At 37.0% G+C, this 19,113-nt stretch overlaps 1 protein-coding gene across 2 annotated transcripts; it reads left to right on the top strand.

The window, feature by feature from the left end:
* Positions 1-351: 351 nt before the first annotated feature.
* LOC306887966 (diphosphoinositol polyphosphate phosphohydrolase 3-beta-like) lies at positions 352-18,551 on the top strand. Of its 2 annotated transcripts, none has more exons than XM_079446033.1 (5): positions 352-951; positions 8,280-8,390; positions 12,068-12,112; positions 12,312-12,396; positions 16,943-18,551. In XM_079446033.1, the coding sequence occupies exons 1-5, from the start codon at positions 724-726 to the stop codon at positions 17,146-17,148; spliced, it is 675 nt and encodes a 224-aa protein (XP_079302159.1). In that variant the 5' UTR covers positions 352-723; the 3' UTR covers positions 17,149-18,551. The 2 variants fall into 2 exon arrangements, with proteins under 2 accessions (XP_079302159.1, XP_079302158.1); XM_079446032.1 differs by having other exon boundaries at positions 357-951; positions 12,309-12,396; positions 16,943-18,549.
* The last annotated feature ends 562 nt before the right edge of the window (positions 18,552-19,113 follow it).

Genomic DNA, 19,113 nt, shown 5'->3' with positions numbered 1-19,113 from the left:
CAATATTTAAGAAATGTTTTCGTGTATCGGTTCTTTGACTAGTTAAAACACGTTTTGTGTTGTTAAATTATTGCACAATCAAATTATACGTTTTATTTGTATCATTTCCGCTCTTCGACTATTAACGTATATTTTTCACCAGCTTCAGGCAAATCGTCGATTGACTCTTAGTCGAACCTGTCAGAAAAAGTTGCTTTGCTGTTCAATCGGTCGGCATCAAAGAGTTAAAATAATGAATTATTCTTGAAATGAGTGTTTTTGCACAATCAAATGATTGTATTTATTCACGGCTACCAGCAGATGGCGCCAGTGCAACATGTATAATATAACACTGCAGCGTGGCTTTTGTCTGTAGTGTTCCTTTGAATCAGGAACTGCTGACATTTGCATATAAATTATAGCGATGCTGCATTGTTTAATTCTACCCTCTTCTAACGCTCGTGAATCAGTTTCCTCTTTTGTTTGGCGGCTGGGATGATGTCTCATTCATATTTTCAAAAAGGGAACCGCCTATCTGTTGATGGCATCTTGGGTTTGTAACGCAGATCCTATTGCAGCTGATTTAAAGCGACTGCGCAGAGCCGCAGCAGAGGAGTGTTCACACAGCAGCAACCAGCCACCATGCACAAGACGAGAACACCTCAACTCACAAACTCCGCTGTCAAGAGAGGAATTATTATATGAAGTCTTCAACGTGAGGCGCTTCTTGTGAATGCAAACTGTATGATCAGCCTGGAAAATCTGGGACGACTTTCAGCTCTTGGCCTGAAGGGCAGCTGCGTTGCGCGTAGGATCCAAAAACTAGGCAACCGAGAACACTTGTATTCTTGTTTTGTTCGGAGAAAACCCCACATGATGAAATTTAAGCCCAATCAGACAAGGACATATGATGGAGAGGGCTTCAAAAAGCGAGCAGCGTGTCTGTGTTTCAAGAACGACCGGGAGGACGAGGTAAAGCTGAGAAAAGTGCAGATGTGGTTGGTGGTTTACATGTAGGCTACTACTACTGTCTCCTTCAGAGACGCCAGAAATAGATATTACAAGCCGTTTTTCAATTGTATTCCTAACTATATATTTTACAATACAATGACTTCATTTAATTAATGTAAGCCAACCAATAATGACTCGAGGCCTTGGATGCTTATTTGGCAACACTTTAATAACTTACTTGTTAACGTTAGTGAACTAACAATAATCAACTCAATTAGTTAGTAGTCACTTAACTATTCCATTGCGACATTGCCATTGAATATGTATCTGTGGTTCAGATATAAACCATTTTCTGACCTAATCCAGTTTAGTAACTATTCAATAGTTGCTGCTATTTATTTTTTTAGTTACTAATATATTCCAATAGTATCATTCCAGTTTTACTAGTTGTACTTATGCTAGTGACTAGTATCTATCCCAGCTCTAACTTGTAACATTTCCTATTTTACTAGTTAGCTGTTCATGCATAATACAATTAAAAATTGTACTAGTAAGATGAAAAAATGAATACATGCTGGTAGTGCTATTAAAAGCGGAGTATGTAGTAACTAATAATATTAAAAACAAGGTTAGTTTTAATTTCGAGACTTACTAATACAGTTTTCAAAATCAAAAGTTGTATCTGCTAATATTTACTTGAATTGAGCTGACAAGAGCTATCATTAACTAACCTTAACTAATGGGAACTTCTTGTAAAGTGTGTAAGTATACCTAAATAAGTAATGGTAACATAAACATAGATACTAGTTCATTTTAAGGACAGGATGTTAAAATGGGTCGTCATATTTTTACTCCCTTTTTAACTCCCTAAAGTAAATACGCACTGTACTACACCCAAGTGAAATCACAATGATAAGACTCTTATGGGTGGTTCTCACGACCACTAATTCATGATTCATGTCTAGAAATATATGACTCTGCATGGAGGACTGATGGCAGGTGTTATTAATGCAATCAATGAGATCAGCTCACTAAAAGCCAGCAATGAGCTTTACTCCTGAGTAATGACAGCTGTCCACAACAGGTAGCAACTGACCTTCTTCTCAAGACATGATTTCTCATCCAGATCATATCTCACAGCTGTTACCCATTATCTAAGTTTTTATGTTTTTGTGGTTTAAGGTATTTGTATACTGTTTTAGGGCAGTTGTGGCCTAATGGATAGAGAGTTGGACTTGTAACCTGAAGGTTGTGGGTTCGAGTAGGGATTGTAGGTGGGGGAGTGAATAACCAACACTCTCTCCACCCTCAATACCACGACTGAGGTGAGACCCTTGAGCAAGGCACCGAACCCCCAACTGCTCCCTGGGCACCGCAGCATAAATGGCTGCCCACTGCTCCGGGTGTATGTTCACTACTGTGTGTACACTTGGATGGGTTAAATGCAGAGCACAAATTCCGAGTATGGGTCACCATACTTGGCCACACACCACTTCCCTTTCCCCTTTTGTAGTCTATATGAGAGAGAGAATAAGGGGACACAATGCAGCAGGGTTGTTGCCTAATCTTTTTAAATGTACCGCATCAGCCAATGCTAGAATGAGATTTAATTTTCATAGAGCTAGTTTGATTGGTCTGCCACGGGTTTGGTAAGTATTTATTAAAATCATAGATTCAGTTTAACTATATGTAGTTTAATAGAAGCTCTATTTAGTGCATACTAATTAAGGGTTTTATGATTGTTTGACACGTACAGACAATTTATGCAACTTCATGCATTGGATGTTCAAAATGTCAAATGGATAGTTACAAATGAGAGAAACTGATTTCCCGAAAATTAATCACTTATATAATTTACTCGCCCTCCTGTATTTCTAAACCATGACTTTAGAATGGAACACAAAACCTAATTTAAAGTCTCTCACTGAAAATTCTTAAAGAGCAGTTACTATGAAATTTATCACCCGTGACATTTTGCGACCTCCTTGAAAGTAGGTTCGGCTTAGACTAAAAATACTGTCTATTATGAAACGTGTCAGTCACAGTCGAGGTGTTCTTGACTTCTGAGACGAGGGCTTGACCTGATGTGGGTAGTGCACTCAGAAATTACAGGAAAATGCTGTTGTATACACAAACACTCCCCCATAGATGTCTTCTTTTCCTTAAATGAACTCGAACTTGTTCAAACTACCAAGTCAGTGTATTTTTAATTAAGAAGTACCGCTAGAGCTGTTGAAGTTTGATTACATAAGACATGTTGAGGCATGGGTGCTTCGGACCCTGAATATTCCGCATTGCAACAGGACCTGGTCTCCCAGGTCTCTCCTCCATGTGATTAGCACTGAGAGGGGGGAGGAGAGGAGATAAGTTACACTATGTTCTGAGGCTCCAAGTGACCTATCAGCAGCAATTTATAGAACCAGAATGACAGCACCTACTGTCCACTGACGGACTCCTTTTCCCACTTTTTATCAGTCTTTTTCTGTCTAATTGATTCAGTCGGTTGCAGTTTTTTTTATCCTCCTGTTTGGGGAGAATTGTACTTTTTTGTGTATTTCTACTGACTCCTGATCATTTTAATAGTTGAATATAGGAACTCGGTCTACTGTGGACGTCAGTACATTCCTGTCATAGTGACAGTTAGCCGAGTACAGGCAACAACATTGCACATCCTCGAGAAGTGCACTAAGCAGTCCGTCAGCTCGTCTGCTGTTTGTGCTCCTGGCCTACAGCAAGACCTCACAAAGACCCATAATAATAATAGCTGAATCTTCACATTTTTCTAAGAAAGTGAAAAAGGCACTTTGCTTGTTTAAAGCTCACCGCTATAATGGTCTGGTTGGTGTTTTGGGTGGCTGTGAGGGCAGTGTTATGCATTTGCTAATGTGTTTTAATTGATTTGCGAATCAGTATCTGCAGAATAAGAATGTGTGTACATATATATGTATATATATGTGTGTGTATGTATTATATGTGACCCTGGTCCACAAAACCATAAGGGTCAATTTTTTGAAATTGAGATTTATACCATTTATACCAATTCAGATATATCATCTGGAAGCTAAATAAATAAGCTTTCCATTGAAGTTTTGACACATTTACGGTAGGAAATTTACAAGATATCTTCATGGAACATGATCTTTACATAATATCCTAATGATTTTTGGCATAAAAGAAAATCGATAATTTTGATCCATACAATGTATTTTTGGCTATTGCTGCAAATATACCCGTGCTACTTATGACTGATCAAGTGGCAGTAAAGGCTTTTATGTTGTTACCAGAAATTTCATTTGTAAATAAATTCTGTTCTTTTGAACTTTTTATTCATTAAACAAACTTGAAACAATTTTCAGTGTCCAAAAAATACTTGGCAGTTTGATTAAATAATGACTTTAAAAAAGTTTATTAAAAATTATGTATATACAAACTTGAAACAATTCTCAGTGTCCAAAAAATACTTGGCAGTTTGATTAAATGATGACTTTAAAAAAGTTTATTAAAAATTATGTATATATACACACTGGAAAAGTCAAAAGTTGAGCGCACTGAATTGTGGGATACAGTATTCCACACTGTGCATTCTGTTGTGCTCCATGTATGCAAAAAATTGCATAGTGTGCTGCAGCAATAAGTAGTACACTATTTCGAACGTAGCCTATGATAAATCTATCATATCTAACTTATCAGTGAAACTGTTACGTAAACATGACTGCTTGACTTTTCAATGTGGTTCTCTTGAGTGTTGTTTATATATGTGTGTTTACAATCAGAATACTGCTGAGACGGTGCTTCTGAAAAATGTGTTTGTGTGCTTTTGGTTTGAGCCACTGTCATTCTCTCGCCCACTTATGACTTGTATTGAATGTGGTGGCTTTGCTTGTTTTAGTCTTTCTAAACAAAAGTAGATTTTATAACTCTAGCTATTGTTTAAGTGTACAAAAATGTATGTTAGCGATAAGCTGTAATTTCAGGTCTACCAAAAGGACCACATTCGCCTCAGGGACTTTATTGCAGTTGTTGAATTGTCAAGCTGTTTCCATAACAATGCCAACAGTAGTGCTGGAGTAGTCATAGCAACAATTATTCTGTTAAATGCGAACATGATACAGTGGACTGAACCTGAACAATGACCCTTAAAACAAACCAGAATGAAACAGCACTCAGTTGCGTGGGGTACGTGACTGATTTTAAGCTGTAAGCGTTTCCTCTTTTGGCTTGTGAGCTTTACCTTTCAGATTTTAAAATGAAATGAAAGGTTTGAAAGCTTGAACGTCTTGGTTGGCAGATTATGTGTTTAAGTGCTGTTATGCACATTAGATATTTTATCACGGCAGTAGCTTCTCTGGTACACTAGCAACTGGAAGGTCATGGGTTTGATTCCCAGGAACACACGTGACACAGTTTTACAGTATTTGTGAATCTTGCAATACTTTTTATAAACTAGTCCACATAGTTTCAAATACTCTCCTGAAACCTCACAAACTCTGGTACACTAGCAACTGGAAGGTCATGGGTTCAATTCTCAGGAAGAAGTTTCACAATATTTTTGAATCTTGTAATACTTTTTATGAACTAGTCCATAAATAGTTTCACAGACTCTCCTGGAACCTCAAAAACAACCCTGACCCTGATGCCTAGCGTGACTGGAATACAGCCACTGTTTGCTGGGACGAAAAGATTTGCGCACTCTTCGGTCGTGTTTATGACGATGGGGCCACACGTGCATGCTGGGATTTAACATGCACTTCATCTTGAGTGTCAGTGGGGCTCTGAACTGGGTCAGTGTGTCAGCAGATGCCCAGGACTGTGAAAGATTGGAGTAATAAAGCTAATTAATCCTTGTATAATGGAGAAAAAGATTGATTAATTTATTAGACAGTTGTTTAGGTAATGTTATTCAGAAGAATGTGCTGTTTTTTTATGGTACAAGTCATTGAAACTGTTATCCATTTGTTTTGGCTTTCAGACAGTCCTTGATTTAGAACGTTTTCTTTATCCTTGATTTTGAACGTCATTGGCTGCTAGATTGATCTATAAACAGTAGGGTTGGGTACCATTTAGAACAGGATTAAAAATGCTTTTGAATTCAGGTTAAATGTAAATTAGGAATATTAAAGTTTAATAAAACTAAAAGATTTTATGAAAAACACTAAAAAATGTTTTAGTTGTTTTAAGTGTTTTATTTCAGTTAAACTTAAACTAAAACGACTAAAACTGACATAAAAATTCATTAAAGTATATAGACCTTTTTGTAAAACACAATCTAAATGACAAACAAAATTACTAAAACGTAATACAAATATAGTATAACTAAATATAATAATGAAAACTATAATATCTCAGTGATACTAAAATAGTTCGAAATTATTTTAAAGGTAACAAAAATGGTACTTGTAATTTAAATTTGATTTAGAATGGAATGCAAAATTTAACATTAAAACGTTTCATTTCATTTTTTACCCATAAATGTTGTCATAAAAAAATTTTTTTCATTAAATATTTATACCTATATTTATATTTAAAGTGCCAGCTGTGGCATTTAATTTATTAATAATTTTAATTTATATACATTTTCTTTAAAATGTTATATTTTATGAATTTATCTTTAATACCTTAACTTATGTTATGGATATGGTGGAAGAAATTTCCCAGAATGCTCTAAAGTACCCAATGTAATATTCAAAATTTGATGTCACTGAACTTTATTTAATTTTACAGCCACACATGCTATAATGTATAGATAACACTTTGAAACAGTAGTACTGCCAGAAGGTTTGTTATCCTTGTTGCTTAGTTTTATTAATTTATCAGTTCCAAGGACAGCTTTATCAAAAGTTATCGAAATAACTTTTATTGTTATCAGTGGGTGGGGAATTATGCTTGCCATATCACATAGCCAAATATTGACTGCTTACTGGAATGAAAGTGCACTAAATTGCTAAAAAATAAAGGTGAGCAACCTTAATGCTAATTGCATCCTGCTTTCTATATTATGATGCTGTATTTTCATGTTTGTATTCTTTAACAACTCACTGAACCTGCATTAGTAGGCATATTGATTCTTAGGTTTTCCCAAATTAAGGCTGAGCACTGTGAAGGCTGAACCTGTGAGATTTCTCCACATCTCTCATGGTCACCTGGTCCGGCCGCAGCTGTTTTTGCTCCCACAACTCATACCCCAAAGCAGAGCTTGACTCTTAGCAGACAGAATCTGTCACTATGGCTGAGGCAGCTGTTGCTGGTAGTTTATTTATAAGAAGTGATTCCACAAATATACGATTACCTTTTAGAAGAGTAGTGGAGAGTGAGGCATTCAGTGAGAGTAATGCAATGGAATAGCAGTAGCTCATTATGGAAGCAGAAATGCAGTCGCAATTCAGTAAAAATATTGCATTTGCTCTGTTAACATTTTTGTAAGTGATCAAGCTTGTTGATCTGTCAGAACAACCAACTAACAACCGTCTAGAAAACCCTAGCAACTTTTTAGCCCCTTAAAGGAATCGCTAACCCAAAAATGAAAACTGAATTTTATAGCAAATTCGAAAACGATATTAAAATAAAACGAATTTAAAAATTCAAAACTATAATAACCTTGGTGCAAGAAACTGAACATTGTTTACAGCATTATTTCCCAAAAACTATAGCCTTAGACAAACGGAGAGGTCTGATTCTTTTCAGCAAACTGGTTCTTTTGGACAGTTCGTTTCAGTGAACTGGTTCAAATAATTGATACACCAGTTTATTTACATAATCACGCAATGATGTACCATATACACAGTTATAATAAAGCACCTAATAACTATCTCTTTTTTTGTTATTTATGGGGTTTTTTTGTGCCTTTTTTAATTTGAGAGGACAGTGGAGAGATGACAGGAAAGTATTGGGTGGAGACTGAGAGAGAGATCATCAAAGGACCTCGAGGTGGGAATCGAACTCTGGTCGCTGTGAGCGCAGTTGCACTATATGTCGACGCACTAACCACGAGGCTATAGGCGCCGACATAACTATCTCTTTTAATGGTTTTGGATCCCATTGACTTTCATCGTATGAACAGAAACGATTCAAATTAATTTCCTTTTTTTTGTGTTCCACAGAAATAAAATCGTACAGTAAATGATGTCAGAAATAGTTTTGGTTGGACTATCACTTTAAATTAAATGAGCTCAACATTTCTCCTAGAGTGCCAGGAAAGTTTATCAGATGGATGGTATTTTTGCAGACTGATGTAATGTGAGCAGTATCAGGTTAGACTCCGTTATGTAATCAAGATGCTCTGACAAAGTGTTGATGAGCATTTGGATTTGGTCTATCTGACTAAGCTCTGTTCGTGAATATGTGTGTGGCAGGTTTTGCTTGTTAGCAGCAGTCGACATCCAGATCAGTGGATCGTTCCAGGAGGAGGAATGGAGCCGGAAGAGGAACCTGGAGGAGCTGCGGTTCGAGAGGTCTATGAGGAGGTGAGGAGGTTTTTTTTTTTTTTTTTTTTTTTTTTCGCTTCTACCTGTTCCTCAGAAAAAAGTTTGAATGAACCTCGAAGACCTCAACACTGTTGCAACAACATCTATAATAATAAGAAATGTTTCTTGAAAACCAAATCACCATATTAGAATGATTTCTGAAGGATCATGATGTGACACTGAAAACATTAAAAACTCTTACCGTCTCAACTCTTGAATGGTAACGTATATTTTAAAACATTAGCAAGTAATAATGTGTAATCTAATATGAGAACAACATTCATTAATATAAGAATGATGATTTTAGATATTTCTCTGGAGTCACGTTTAATTAAAACATAGTAATTACAAGAGGTTTATCGCCATGTATTAGAGTAAATACAATAATACATGGAGGGAGGGAGGGGGGTTGCATCATCAGGTGGTCTGTTGGTGGTTCCTCTGTCTTTTGAGGGGCTGTCGACCTTGCTCATGTTTAAGTGAGTTATGGGTTGCAGCTGTCCCATATCTTGTCACCAGGACCATGCATATTGCTTATTGCATACTTGGTAGTATATACTATATGCTGTGTACTATTTTTAAAAAAGTAATATGTGACACTGTATAGCAAGCTGCAAACTCGGTAAGCCAATTTTCAATTCAGAGGTGGAGAAATGTATAAAACTTAGAAAAGAAAAATATGATGTAATATTCCAGTTAGGAATATTACATCAATATTATTAATATAATAGTTATTTATTATTAATATAATTAAATCAATATTATTAATATAATCTTCCAGTTAGGAAATCTACCATAACTCCTTCAAAACCAGCCAGAAACCTTGGAGTTGTGATTGATGGATAAGCTGAATTTCTCAGACCACATTGCTAAAACTGCCCGGTCCTGCAGATTTGCATTATACAGTATTAAGAAGATCAGGCCCTTTCTCTCGGAACATGCAACACAACTCCTTGTTCAGGCTCTTGTTCTGTCCAGACTTGACTATTGCAATGCTCTCTTGGCAGGTCTTCCAGCCAATTCTATTAAACATCTACAATTAATCCAAAATGCCGCTGCAAGATTAATCTTTAATGAGCCGAAAAAAACGCACGTCATGCCTCTGTTCATCGATTTGCACTGGTTACCAATAGCTGCTCGCATTAAATTCAAGGCATTAATGTTTGCCTACAGAACCACCACTGGCTCTGCACCCCTTTACCTAAATTCATTACTTGTGTCCCCTCTAGAAGCTTGCATTCTTCAAGTGAACGACGCATTATTGTGCCATCCCGAAGACGCACAAAAACACTTTCACGGACTTTTTCATTAACTGTTCCTATCTGGTGGAATGACCTGCCCAACTCAATCAGAGCAGCTGAATCCTTACCCATCTTCAAGAAACGGCTAAAAACTCATCTGTTCCATCTTTACTTGACCCTCTAACTCTAGCACTTTGCCTTTTTATTTGAAAAAATAATAATAGTAATTATCTGTACTGCGTTAGGCTAACCAAGACTTGTAATAGCACTTGCACGTTGTCGCTCTTTTGCTGGTTTTGATTGCTTCTTATGTCCTCATTTGTAAGTCGCTTTGGATAAAAGCGTCTGCTAAATGACTAAATAAATAAATATTACAGGGATATTTGACCCAAAAATTCTTTCAAATTCCTAATGCTGTTCCAAACCTGTATGGCTTTCTTTCTTATGTGGAATATAAAGGAAGATATTTTAAAAATATATATTTTTTGGTCCATGCAATGAAAATCAATGGGGTCTAATGTGGTTTTGGACAAATTTATGGACAAAAATAGTTGGTTTTTAATATTTGGGTGAACTATCTATTTAATATTAAAAACTAACGAGTAAGCTCACTTATGTTTATCTTTTAAATGTGTTTTATGCAATTAAATTATCCATAAAAAGGCCATTAAATCCTGTCATCCACACTGCATTCCATTCAGTTTTGCCAACAACTTTGACTCAACTGTTACAGATGCTGGTATGAGAACTATGGTCATGTGATACCACCACCCTATAGATTCCTCAATCGCCATTCACAATATGCGCATGAGCCCGTTTTCTGTCATCTTCAGTTTAAGCGGCTTCACTAAATGAATCTTTTCATGTCTATCTCTGCTAATGGTTATGTTGTTCGTTTCAAGGACGGGCTGTGTCATGACATTGAAGGGCCGTCGTAGAGGTTGCCAAAGGGTAATTTGTTGACAGCTGTGAAGCATTGCAGCGACATTTAGAAACCGTGTCCTGTTACCGTTGGCCTCGTCCGTCTGAAATGTACATGTCCCAGGGGTTCAAGAGTCACGGTGTTTGGACGCTTGTGGTTGCCCAATTTGAATGCAGCTTAATTACTGCAGTCAGTTTTTTATTTTAAGTGAAATTAATTATGGTACGCCAGACCAATAGTGACACTTACAGTAGAACTGTACTGTATCTGACTGTATAATAAAATAGATCAGCCAGGCTGTGAGGTTTCTTTTAATAATGTTGAATTCTATTCAATCATTTCGAATCGAATGGTCCAGGTTTAAATTTCAGTTGCATAATGGCATAACACTATAATAAAACTACACATCTAAGCCATATTTGGCCCATTTTTTCCATTTTATCCTTCATGCACAAGACTATTTTTTTTTTTTTACTTCAAGGGATTTATTTGTTACATAATGGTTTAAAAGGTGTAACTCAAGACATTTGAGTGTTAGGGAGACCCTGGAGGAGACCATAAACCTGTCTGTGAATTACGGCATGCTTCTGGCTATGGCAACACTCATGGGACGCAAACTACTACCCCTAAGGGCTTTGCCAGGGGTGGGGTGTCCCAAAGATCTTGGCGTTTTTTTTGTTGTTTTTTTTAAATGGGCAGCTTGTGAGAAAGAACCCTGCAATTTTTATGTTTGTTTTAAGGATTACCTAAAAAAAAAATGGTTACTTGTCATGTTAAACTAATGTAGACTGACCATAAAAATGACATTTGACCTCATCATGAAACGTTTAAATTTGGTTCTTTTCCGGCTGACAGAATGAAAGTTGCTGTTCGTTTTTAGGGTTTGTCTAGGGCCATGCACATGTCATGTGACCGTGTCAGATGAGGATACATAGAGATGACAGAAACACGCTTCGGGTGTTTTAAATAGACAAAATCTCTGATAGTCTCTGAAATCGCCCCCTGTTGTTTGTCAGTTCTGATTGTGAGCAGTCGTATCAACCCAATTTGCGGGGTAAGCTCGGGCTGATTGGGGCATTTTGCAGTGTCTGAATGAAGACATGATGTTCCCTTGTGAGCATTATGTTGTCCGGGAATCTCCTGTGTTATGGAAACATGCAGCTCAGGTCTCCCGGATCAGTGAGCCGGGGCTAATGTTCTGGCCTGATGTGTCAGCATCGACTGGTACGGTTCCAGAAATTCGGTGTGTTCATCTTCTTGTTAAGCTGCTGTTAACACTGATAGACTCATGCTGCAGCTTATGTCATAGCCAAAGTCATTTCCTTTTTAAAGTGCCTTAACCCAATGAGCATCATGTATATATTTTGATGTCTGTGTGGCCTGGTAGAAGAAACAGAATTTGAGTGTTTTTGTTTATCTTCATAATGTTTCTGTATGATTTATAGTTTGAGGCCATATTTAAAACCGAAAAGGTCTCACTAATGCGCTTTCTGTGTCTGTTTCTGCTTAAACAGGCTGGTGTGAGGGGCACCCTTGGCAGGCTACTGGGGGTGTTTGAGGTAAGACTGCCAAACTGCCTTATATAAAGTAAGACGTTACTCAGCCCCTCTTAGCACGTCACTGATGCTTCAATAAACAAGAATTTAATTCATAAACATTTATAAATATCTGAACTTCACACCTTCTCAATGCATGTTTTACTGTTTCACACATTATGTAGCCTCGTGATAACTTTAAATTTCTCATTCTGTACAGCAGAACCAGGACAGCAAGCATCGGACCTATGTGTACGTGCTTACTGTTACAGAGACACTGGAAGACTGGGAGGACTCGGTCAATATTGGTGAGTTGATGTTATGTGTGTAAACGGTTCAGTCAGTCAGTTGGGTTTAGTAACTCCTTAAAGTGATTCAGATTCACTAAAAAGAACCAGACTGAAAGAGTCATTTGCTTGTGAATCAGATTGCACTGGTTGCACTATATGATTCACTAAAAAGAAACGACTCAAAGTCATTCACTCAGAAGCAGACTTCACTGATTGTGCTGTGTTTCACGCTGTATATTCAGTTTAAATACTCAGAAGATTTTTATTTATTTTTTTATGAAGGTATGACAGCAGTGTGACATGTTTGACAGCCATTTTTTACTAATTAAGTTGTGGGATCTCAGCCATTGACTACTTTATGGTAATTGAGTCCTCCAGAGAAGCTCACTTGTAACTTTACCAAAGTGACCTCTTCCCATGTCTGCAGTAAATCAATGGGGGACTTTTTTTGTGTGCAAACAGCTTAGTCTGCTAACAGGACAGAATTTAAATTGTTTTAGACAAGCTTATCATAACCAGCTCATTTCTTTTGCTAAGACACAACTGCTGATCTGTAAGCAGCTGCAAATATGGGAATTTATATAACTATTTTACTAAGCTATTACGGATAAAGAGCTGGCATGTGGATTAGCCACTTAAAATTACTAACTGAATTTTTGTTGTTAGGAAGGATACACAATAATAACATTTGTCCACAGACAGCGCAATTCAAAACTTGCACTATTTGTAGACGGCGAGGAAAGAAAAAAACAGGTAATTCTTCACTCCTAGCAGCCGTATAAATAGACCGAAGTTTGTTCACAGGGAGGCGTGCTGTTAGCAGGGGCACAGTTGTTTTCCAGTTAGCGTCATTACACTCCCCTATCACTGGCCTCGCTCTGCCTGTACCATAGTTTCAGCTGCCAAATAGGGCATCATAACCTCAATACACAGAGAGGAAACGGGTTTACTCGACACAGAGCTGAGCAGCAAATGCAAAAAAGGTCAATAGTCTGATTGTCAGAAGTAAAGACCTTTAACCTTCCTGCATATATGACATGTTTAAAAGTGCTTAAGGTGAATGTTTAAGTTTTCAGCACTTTGTGAGAGACGGTTTTCAGGACTATAAATACAGTGGAATGTTTGTCAGCCAGATAGTTGGGCAGCCAAACGTCTGACAAGTTCACAGTGAAGTTGACCTTTTGTACCATATTGAAAATAAAGCTATACATTTTTAAACCCAAGCAGCAAGTGTAGTTAATAACAGTATGTTAGAAGTAAATGAAACTCTCGTTGGAACAAAATTAATTTTCAGTCACCTCAGGCAATGGACAAAATGTAATTACACTCTTCAAAATAAAGGTTCCAAAAGGGGGATTTGTGGCAATGCAATAGAACAGGGGTCGACAATATGCATTCTGTATTTATACAGTTCATAAACATTTTTAAATGATACGATAAAAAACAATATTTGATTTTCATGCAAATAGTTTAAGATTTTATCATGAATTGTTTTTTAAACTTTGAAAAAGTTTCTTGAATAACAGATATACAGTGTGACCATACTGAACACCACTGTATGTGTGTGTGTGACAAGGCCAATGCATTAAAACCGTGCAGTTTAATCATGCTATATTAATGCGCTGCACACACACACCACTCACCACATACAGAGATCGGAGATCACTCTGTACAAAAAGTAACATTCAGAAGCTCATAAACTTCTTGTCAGTGCTGGCACGCGACTTTTGCCAGCGATTTATCCCTCTGCATGCAAGAATCAATCTTTCTTAAAGGAATAGTTCACACAATTTTAATTTGTTGAAAGTGTACTCACCCTCAGGCCATCCAAGATGTACATGAGTTTATTCATCAGAACAGATTTGGAGAAATGTAGCATTACGTTACTCGATCATCAAGTCAATGGGTGCCGTCAGAATGTAACATCTGCTTATGATCCTTGATGGTCGTTGGGACTTTATGTCTTAAGAGACCCCTTTTAGCCTTTTAACATTTGCATGTAATTCACAGACCTGGCCCCACATTCTACCTTTATATGGGTGCTAAATTGTCAATGGTTGCCCCCCCCCCCCCACACTGTCAAAAAGATGCTAAACAGATCGACTATCTGTTCTCTCCATCTGACTTCAAACACATTTCAAAGAGAACTAAATGACCCTCGGTGCCAGGCCTGGCTGACCAGTGGACTACCCCCACGATTACAAGACACATAACACACACACACAGAGACATTTTCTTTATTTATACCATAATTAATCGGTTACAAATGCAGGGATTGAAAACGAAAAAAAAAGTAAATCGATTCACTCCGAGCAGAATCGTTATTTTAATGTTTCCGTTCCTGCATTCCTCTGTATTATTACCGTTCCGAAACCGGTTCGAGTAGAAAAAATAACAGTTAATTAATTACGTTATTTTTTTAAATTGTCTTTGCCTATAATAATAATAATAATAATAAAAGTACAGTGGGTTTTTTTACACAAAAAGGGGAAAAAAAAAAACTGAAAGAGATGGTATCTAAACCCGCTGCACTTAGTCACAGCCAATACAGCATCATCTTTTCTAGATTTTTAAATTTCTAAATGTAGGCTACTAAACAAAAGAAAAAATCTATTAATGCTTTAAAGACATTAAAGTATTTTTTTTTAAAGATATTTAAAAATGTTTGCTGCATTGTTAAAAAACCGCTACTTGTATAAAACGTTTTATTCGTTCCTTAATGAACTGACTGCAATGTCGAAAAAATATGTCTTTGTGCGCGTGAGGCGCCAGCGCGATTATGGCCATACCAACGCTGGTTGGTTATACAGATGCAATACATAATTCAAAACTGTCAAGCTTTTGCAAAATAAAGAAAACTACTGCCGTCTCTTTTTCCTTTCCGAGAACATTGGAATGCGTCACAATAAACCATAAGCCTAGCTCAGCATATTTGTTTTCTTTCGTTTTGTTAATCTGTGAAATATATTTAGTGTATAAGCATATATATATTCCTTTTTATGTAAGCCTATAGTTTTATTGTGTTTTCTCTGTTCACAGAAGCGTTGCAGGTGCGTAAGATCTGTTGAATCCATCTTATACTATCCTCGGATTAACTCTAATGCCGGTGCCTTATGTGATTTACCAAGAGTTCACAGCTGAGCGCGGGCGAGCATTTCACTCGTTGGATGCGTCAGCATCACATTTGCATAGTCTGTACTACTTGAATTCCTGATTGGTTGACAGCAAATTTCAAATATTAAATGGAACGATAAAATAACGTTATTAACCGGTTAATGGCCATTTCAAATTTTCGATTCTGTTCGGAACTATAAAATTTGATTTCGTTTCTGTTTCCGGTTCTGTTCCAGTCAAAATTTCGTTTTCGTTCCTTGAACCGGTTCAGAGCCCTGGTTGTTTGTATGTTTCCTTATTATATTAGCCTAGTTACCACTCGTTATTCATATTAGTAAACTCTAAACACTCATATTCAGGTGTATGAATGTATCTCTGGTTTAATATCTTTTAGATGTCTCTTGAATTGATCTGCTCTTTATTCCTCAAACAATGATATTGTGATAACAATGATATTGTGATAACAAACAATGATAATGTAATTGTGAAATGCATCATACTATTTTTACTGGACTGTGGGAAAAATTACACCGATTCTCCAGACCGGTCATAAAACATGCAAATGAGGTGTCAAGTGGGACAAAGAAACACTTTCCCGCTGAAACCATGTGCCTTGTTATTGGTCAAACTAACCAAAATGGGTGTTACAGGGAAACCAGATTAAACTTCTCCGACACCCAAAAGGTGAGGTCTTCTCTTTACTTTCGGTGATATGTGTGTCTCCAGGGTACCGAAAGTAAAGAGAAGACCTCACCTTTTGGGTGTTACAGGGAAACCAGATAAAACTTCTCCCACACCCAAAAGGTGAGGTCTTCTCTTTACTTTTGGTGCCCTGGAGACACACACATCACCTTGGAAATCTCGCTAATCCCCTTTCGGGGGGAGTCTGAGTTTCTGGCAGTTTTAAGTCCAGTAACTTTGTCGATTCACTTCGGACTAATCAACCCATGGCTGGAATGACGAAGCTTTCACTCCCAAAGGAATTCATCAAGAATCTACGCATTATACATGCACCAGGACCTCCAGTAAAAAGGAGGAGGGTTACATCAAAATACACTTGACTTGATCTGTGCATATTTCTCTTCTTATTCAGACAAGATGACTTTTTCACTGGAGAAAGCAATATTATTGACAGATGACAGAAGCAGGAAGCAACGGTTTGAGGTTAAAATGTCTTGATGGATTTTTTTTATCTCACAAAGTGTTGATAGATGGACTGAGTTATATGGATTACTTGTGGTTTGTGTTGTTTTTATCAGCTGTTTGAACTCTCATTCTGACGGCACCCATTCACTGCAGAGGATCCATTGTGAAATGTTAAGAGTTCTTCATGGAACCAATAAGCAAATAAGGACCCTTTGTTTTTTAAAGTGTACTATTGTTAATGCAATTGTTTTGTATTGGTTTTCAGTGTTACAAGATGCTATTAAAAATATAACATGTTTTGCAGGTCGGAAGCGGAAATGGTTCATGATCGATGAGGCGATCCGGGTGCTACAATGCCACAAACCTGTCCATGCAGAGTACCTCCGCAAACTCACTCCTCGCTGCGGCCCCACAAACGGCAACGCTCAGGAGCCGGTGAACACGAATGACAACGCTCCCCTCCGCCAGACAGCCTCACATGACTGTGGACTGCCCCGTTTTCACAGATAGAACTGCCATGCAAGGGAAACTATCCTTGGACTGGAAAAGACAGTTTTGCATGTATAATTTCAATGTTTACTGTTTGAACCTCTTTTTTTAAGTGTAGAAACCAAAGGCTTGTTGTGAAATGCCTGCAAGTTTCTGGGTCAAAATGAACAAGGTGAAGTTATTTGAAGATCGTGTTGTTAAGTATTAAGCACAGATTAAGGGAGATGCTTGCAATGATGGACATTTTGGAAATATTATTCTACAGATGGCTTTAGGTGGAGGAACACAGAGGAATGTGCCAAGGTTTGATTGTTTTTTAGAACGGATAACTAGGCTGGACTTTTGAAATGCTGTCTAGTTGTATCTAATAGATAACTAGGCATATCTGTTAGGCGTTGGGTATATAAAAATTCTCGATAAAGAACCAAATAAGAAAAAAAAACATGTCAAATCATGAATTATAGAATATGTAAATAGTCTAAAAGAAGATTTGGGCTGCTTTTGATTATATTAGATGCCTTCATCACAGATATCTACCTGTAATATAGGTTTAACATGCTGTGAAGTTTAAGGTATTTTCAAAGTTTGGTCTTAAATGTGAATTTGCCACATTAAATGGTGCAATCTGATCACCCTTTCTCTTTGCACATAAAGGTTTAATTTTCCATCTCCTGTAAGGCTGAAGAACTACTTTTGAGCCACTGTCTTTACAACAAGATGGCATTTGGTAAAATGTGAACAAATAATAAATATGCTCCTGGTGTCATTGGTCCATGAAAGACTATGGAATGTTTATGAGGTCTATATTGCCTGAAGTGATATTCTGAATATTTCAGAAAAAGAGAAGGCAAAATGCCCAATGTTAACCCTAATCTTGTCAAACCAGTGTTTTCTAAAGGCCACAGAAATCCAATATATGTGTATTGTCATTATATTAACAATTCTCACATCAATAACTCAAAGGAGGATTTTAATTTAATTTTGCATTTGCATACTACTTTGTTCAACTGGGGCCTATGCAATCTTTATGTGGAATTCACTGAATGGAATATGTTGCCAAACTGTTTTATTAAGATTGTAAATGGTTAAACAAGCAGACTTCTCTTTCCCCAGAGGGAAGATTGCATGTTAGGTTGTAAATATGTTTTAATATTAAAATTGTCAGCTTCTGCCCAAGTAGTTTATTTAGTCCCAGTTTGTTTTAGACCGGATTAAAGAATTGCATTGCTAAACACAGGCACCTCAGCTCTTGTTTATCAGTGAGGCTAATTGAACACTGTTTAATATGTAAAAGATTACGGTGTTAAAATGTCCCCTATGTGATTTAACAGAAATGACTAAATGTGTTTTGCTTGTCTTCGGAAAATCAGAAACACCCTGACAACTTTTAATCTAAATAAACTCATCTCTGTGTTAAAAGTTGGAATGATCTGTAAATGGTGTTGTTACAAAGTGGAATGATAGCTCAACTCCCTGAGGTAACTATCCGATGGGTTGTTAAATGTAAACATGTTTGAAAGAGTGATTCGGCAGCATAGGATAACCTATAATCAGAAAACATCTGTAAAAACATTCCAAAGAAAAGGTATGAAGTCCTCTCCTGGAGGCATATAGTTTACGAGGCTGCAAAAACATGCAAGTATGTTTGTGTTCTATTCAAAAGCCACTGGCTATTTCTCTATTTTCTGTTATCCAAATGTAAACATCTTTATCCTTACTATAATTCTGCTGGAGAGAGAGAGAAAAAAAAACATTAAACCAGACTAAGATGGTTTGTTCTTAGCTGATCTTCCCTGATTGGGGGAATTTCGAAATCTCTGCACCTAAATTCTTTAAAAACGTTATATTACGACTTTCGAAATGCTTCATGGGATGCGTAATTCAAGTTAAATTCGGGTTCTCCGGATTTGCTTCTAAATAATATTTGTAATGTTGTGATCAATCTCTGAGCTGAATGGCTGTGTTTATGACATTGAACATTTTACA

The sequence above is a fragment of the Barbus barbus genome (genome assembly GCF_936440315.1).
Source record: "Barbus barbus genome assembly, chromosome: 22".
NCBI lineage: Eukaryota > Metazoa > Chordata > Actinopteri > Cypriniformes > Cyprinidae > Barbus > Barbus barbus.
This window is presented reverse-complemented; position numbering and strand designations above follow the sequence as displayed.

Excerpts from the sequence above, each read along its gene's own strand:
- LOC306887966 (XM_079446032.1), top strand. The coding sequence starts at position 724 with ATGATCAGCCTGGAAAATCTGGGACGACTTTCAGCTCTTGGCCTGAAG. Across the intron at positions 952-8,279 it reads AGAACGACCGGGAGGACGAG|GTTTTGCTTGTTAGCAGCAG; the intron begins GTAAAGCTGAGA and ends TGTGTGTGGCAG. Across the intron at positions 8,391-12,067 it reads TTCGAGAGGTCTATGAGGAG|GCTGGTGTGAGGGGCACCCT; the intron begins GTGAGGAGGTTT and ends CTGCTTAAACAG.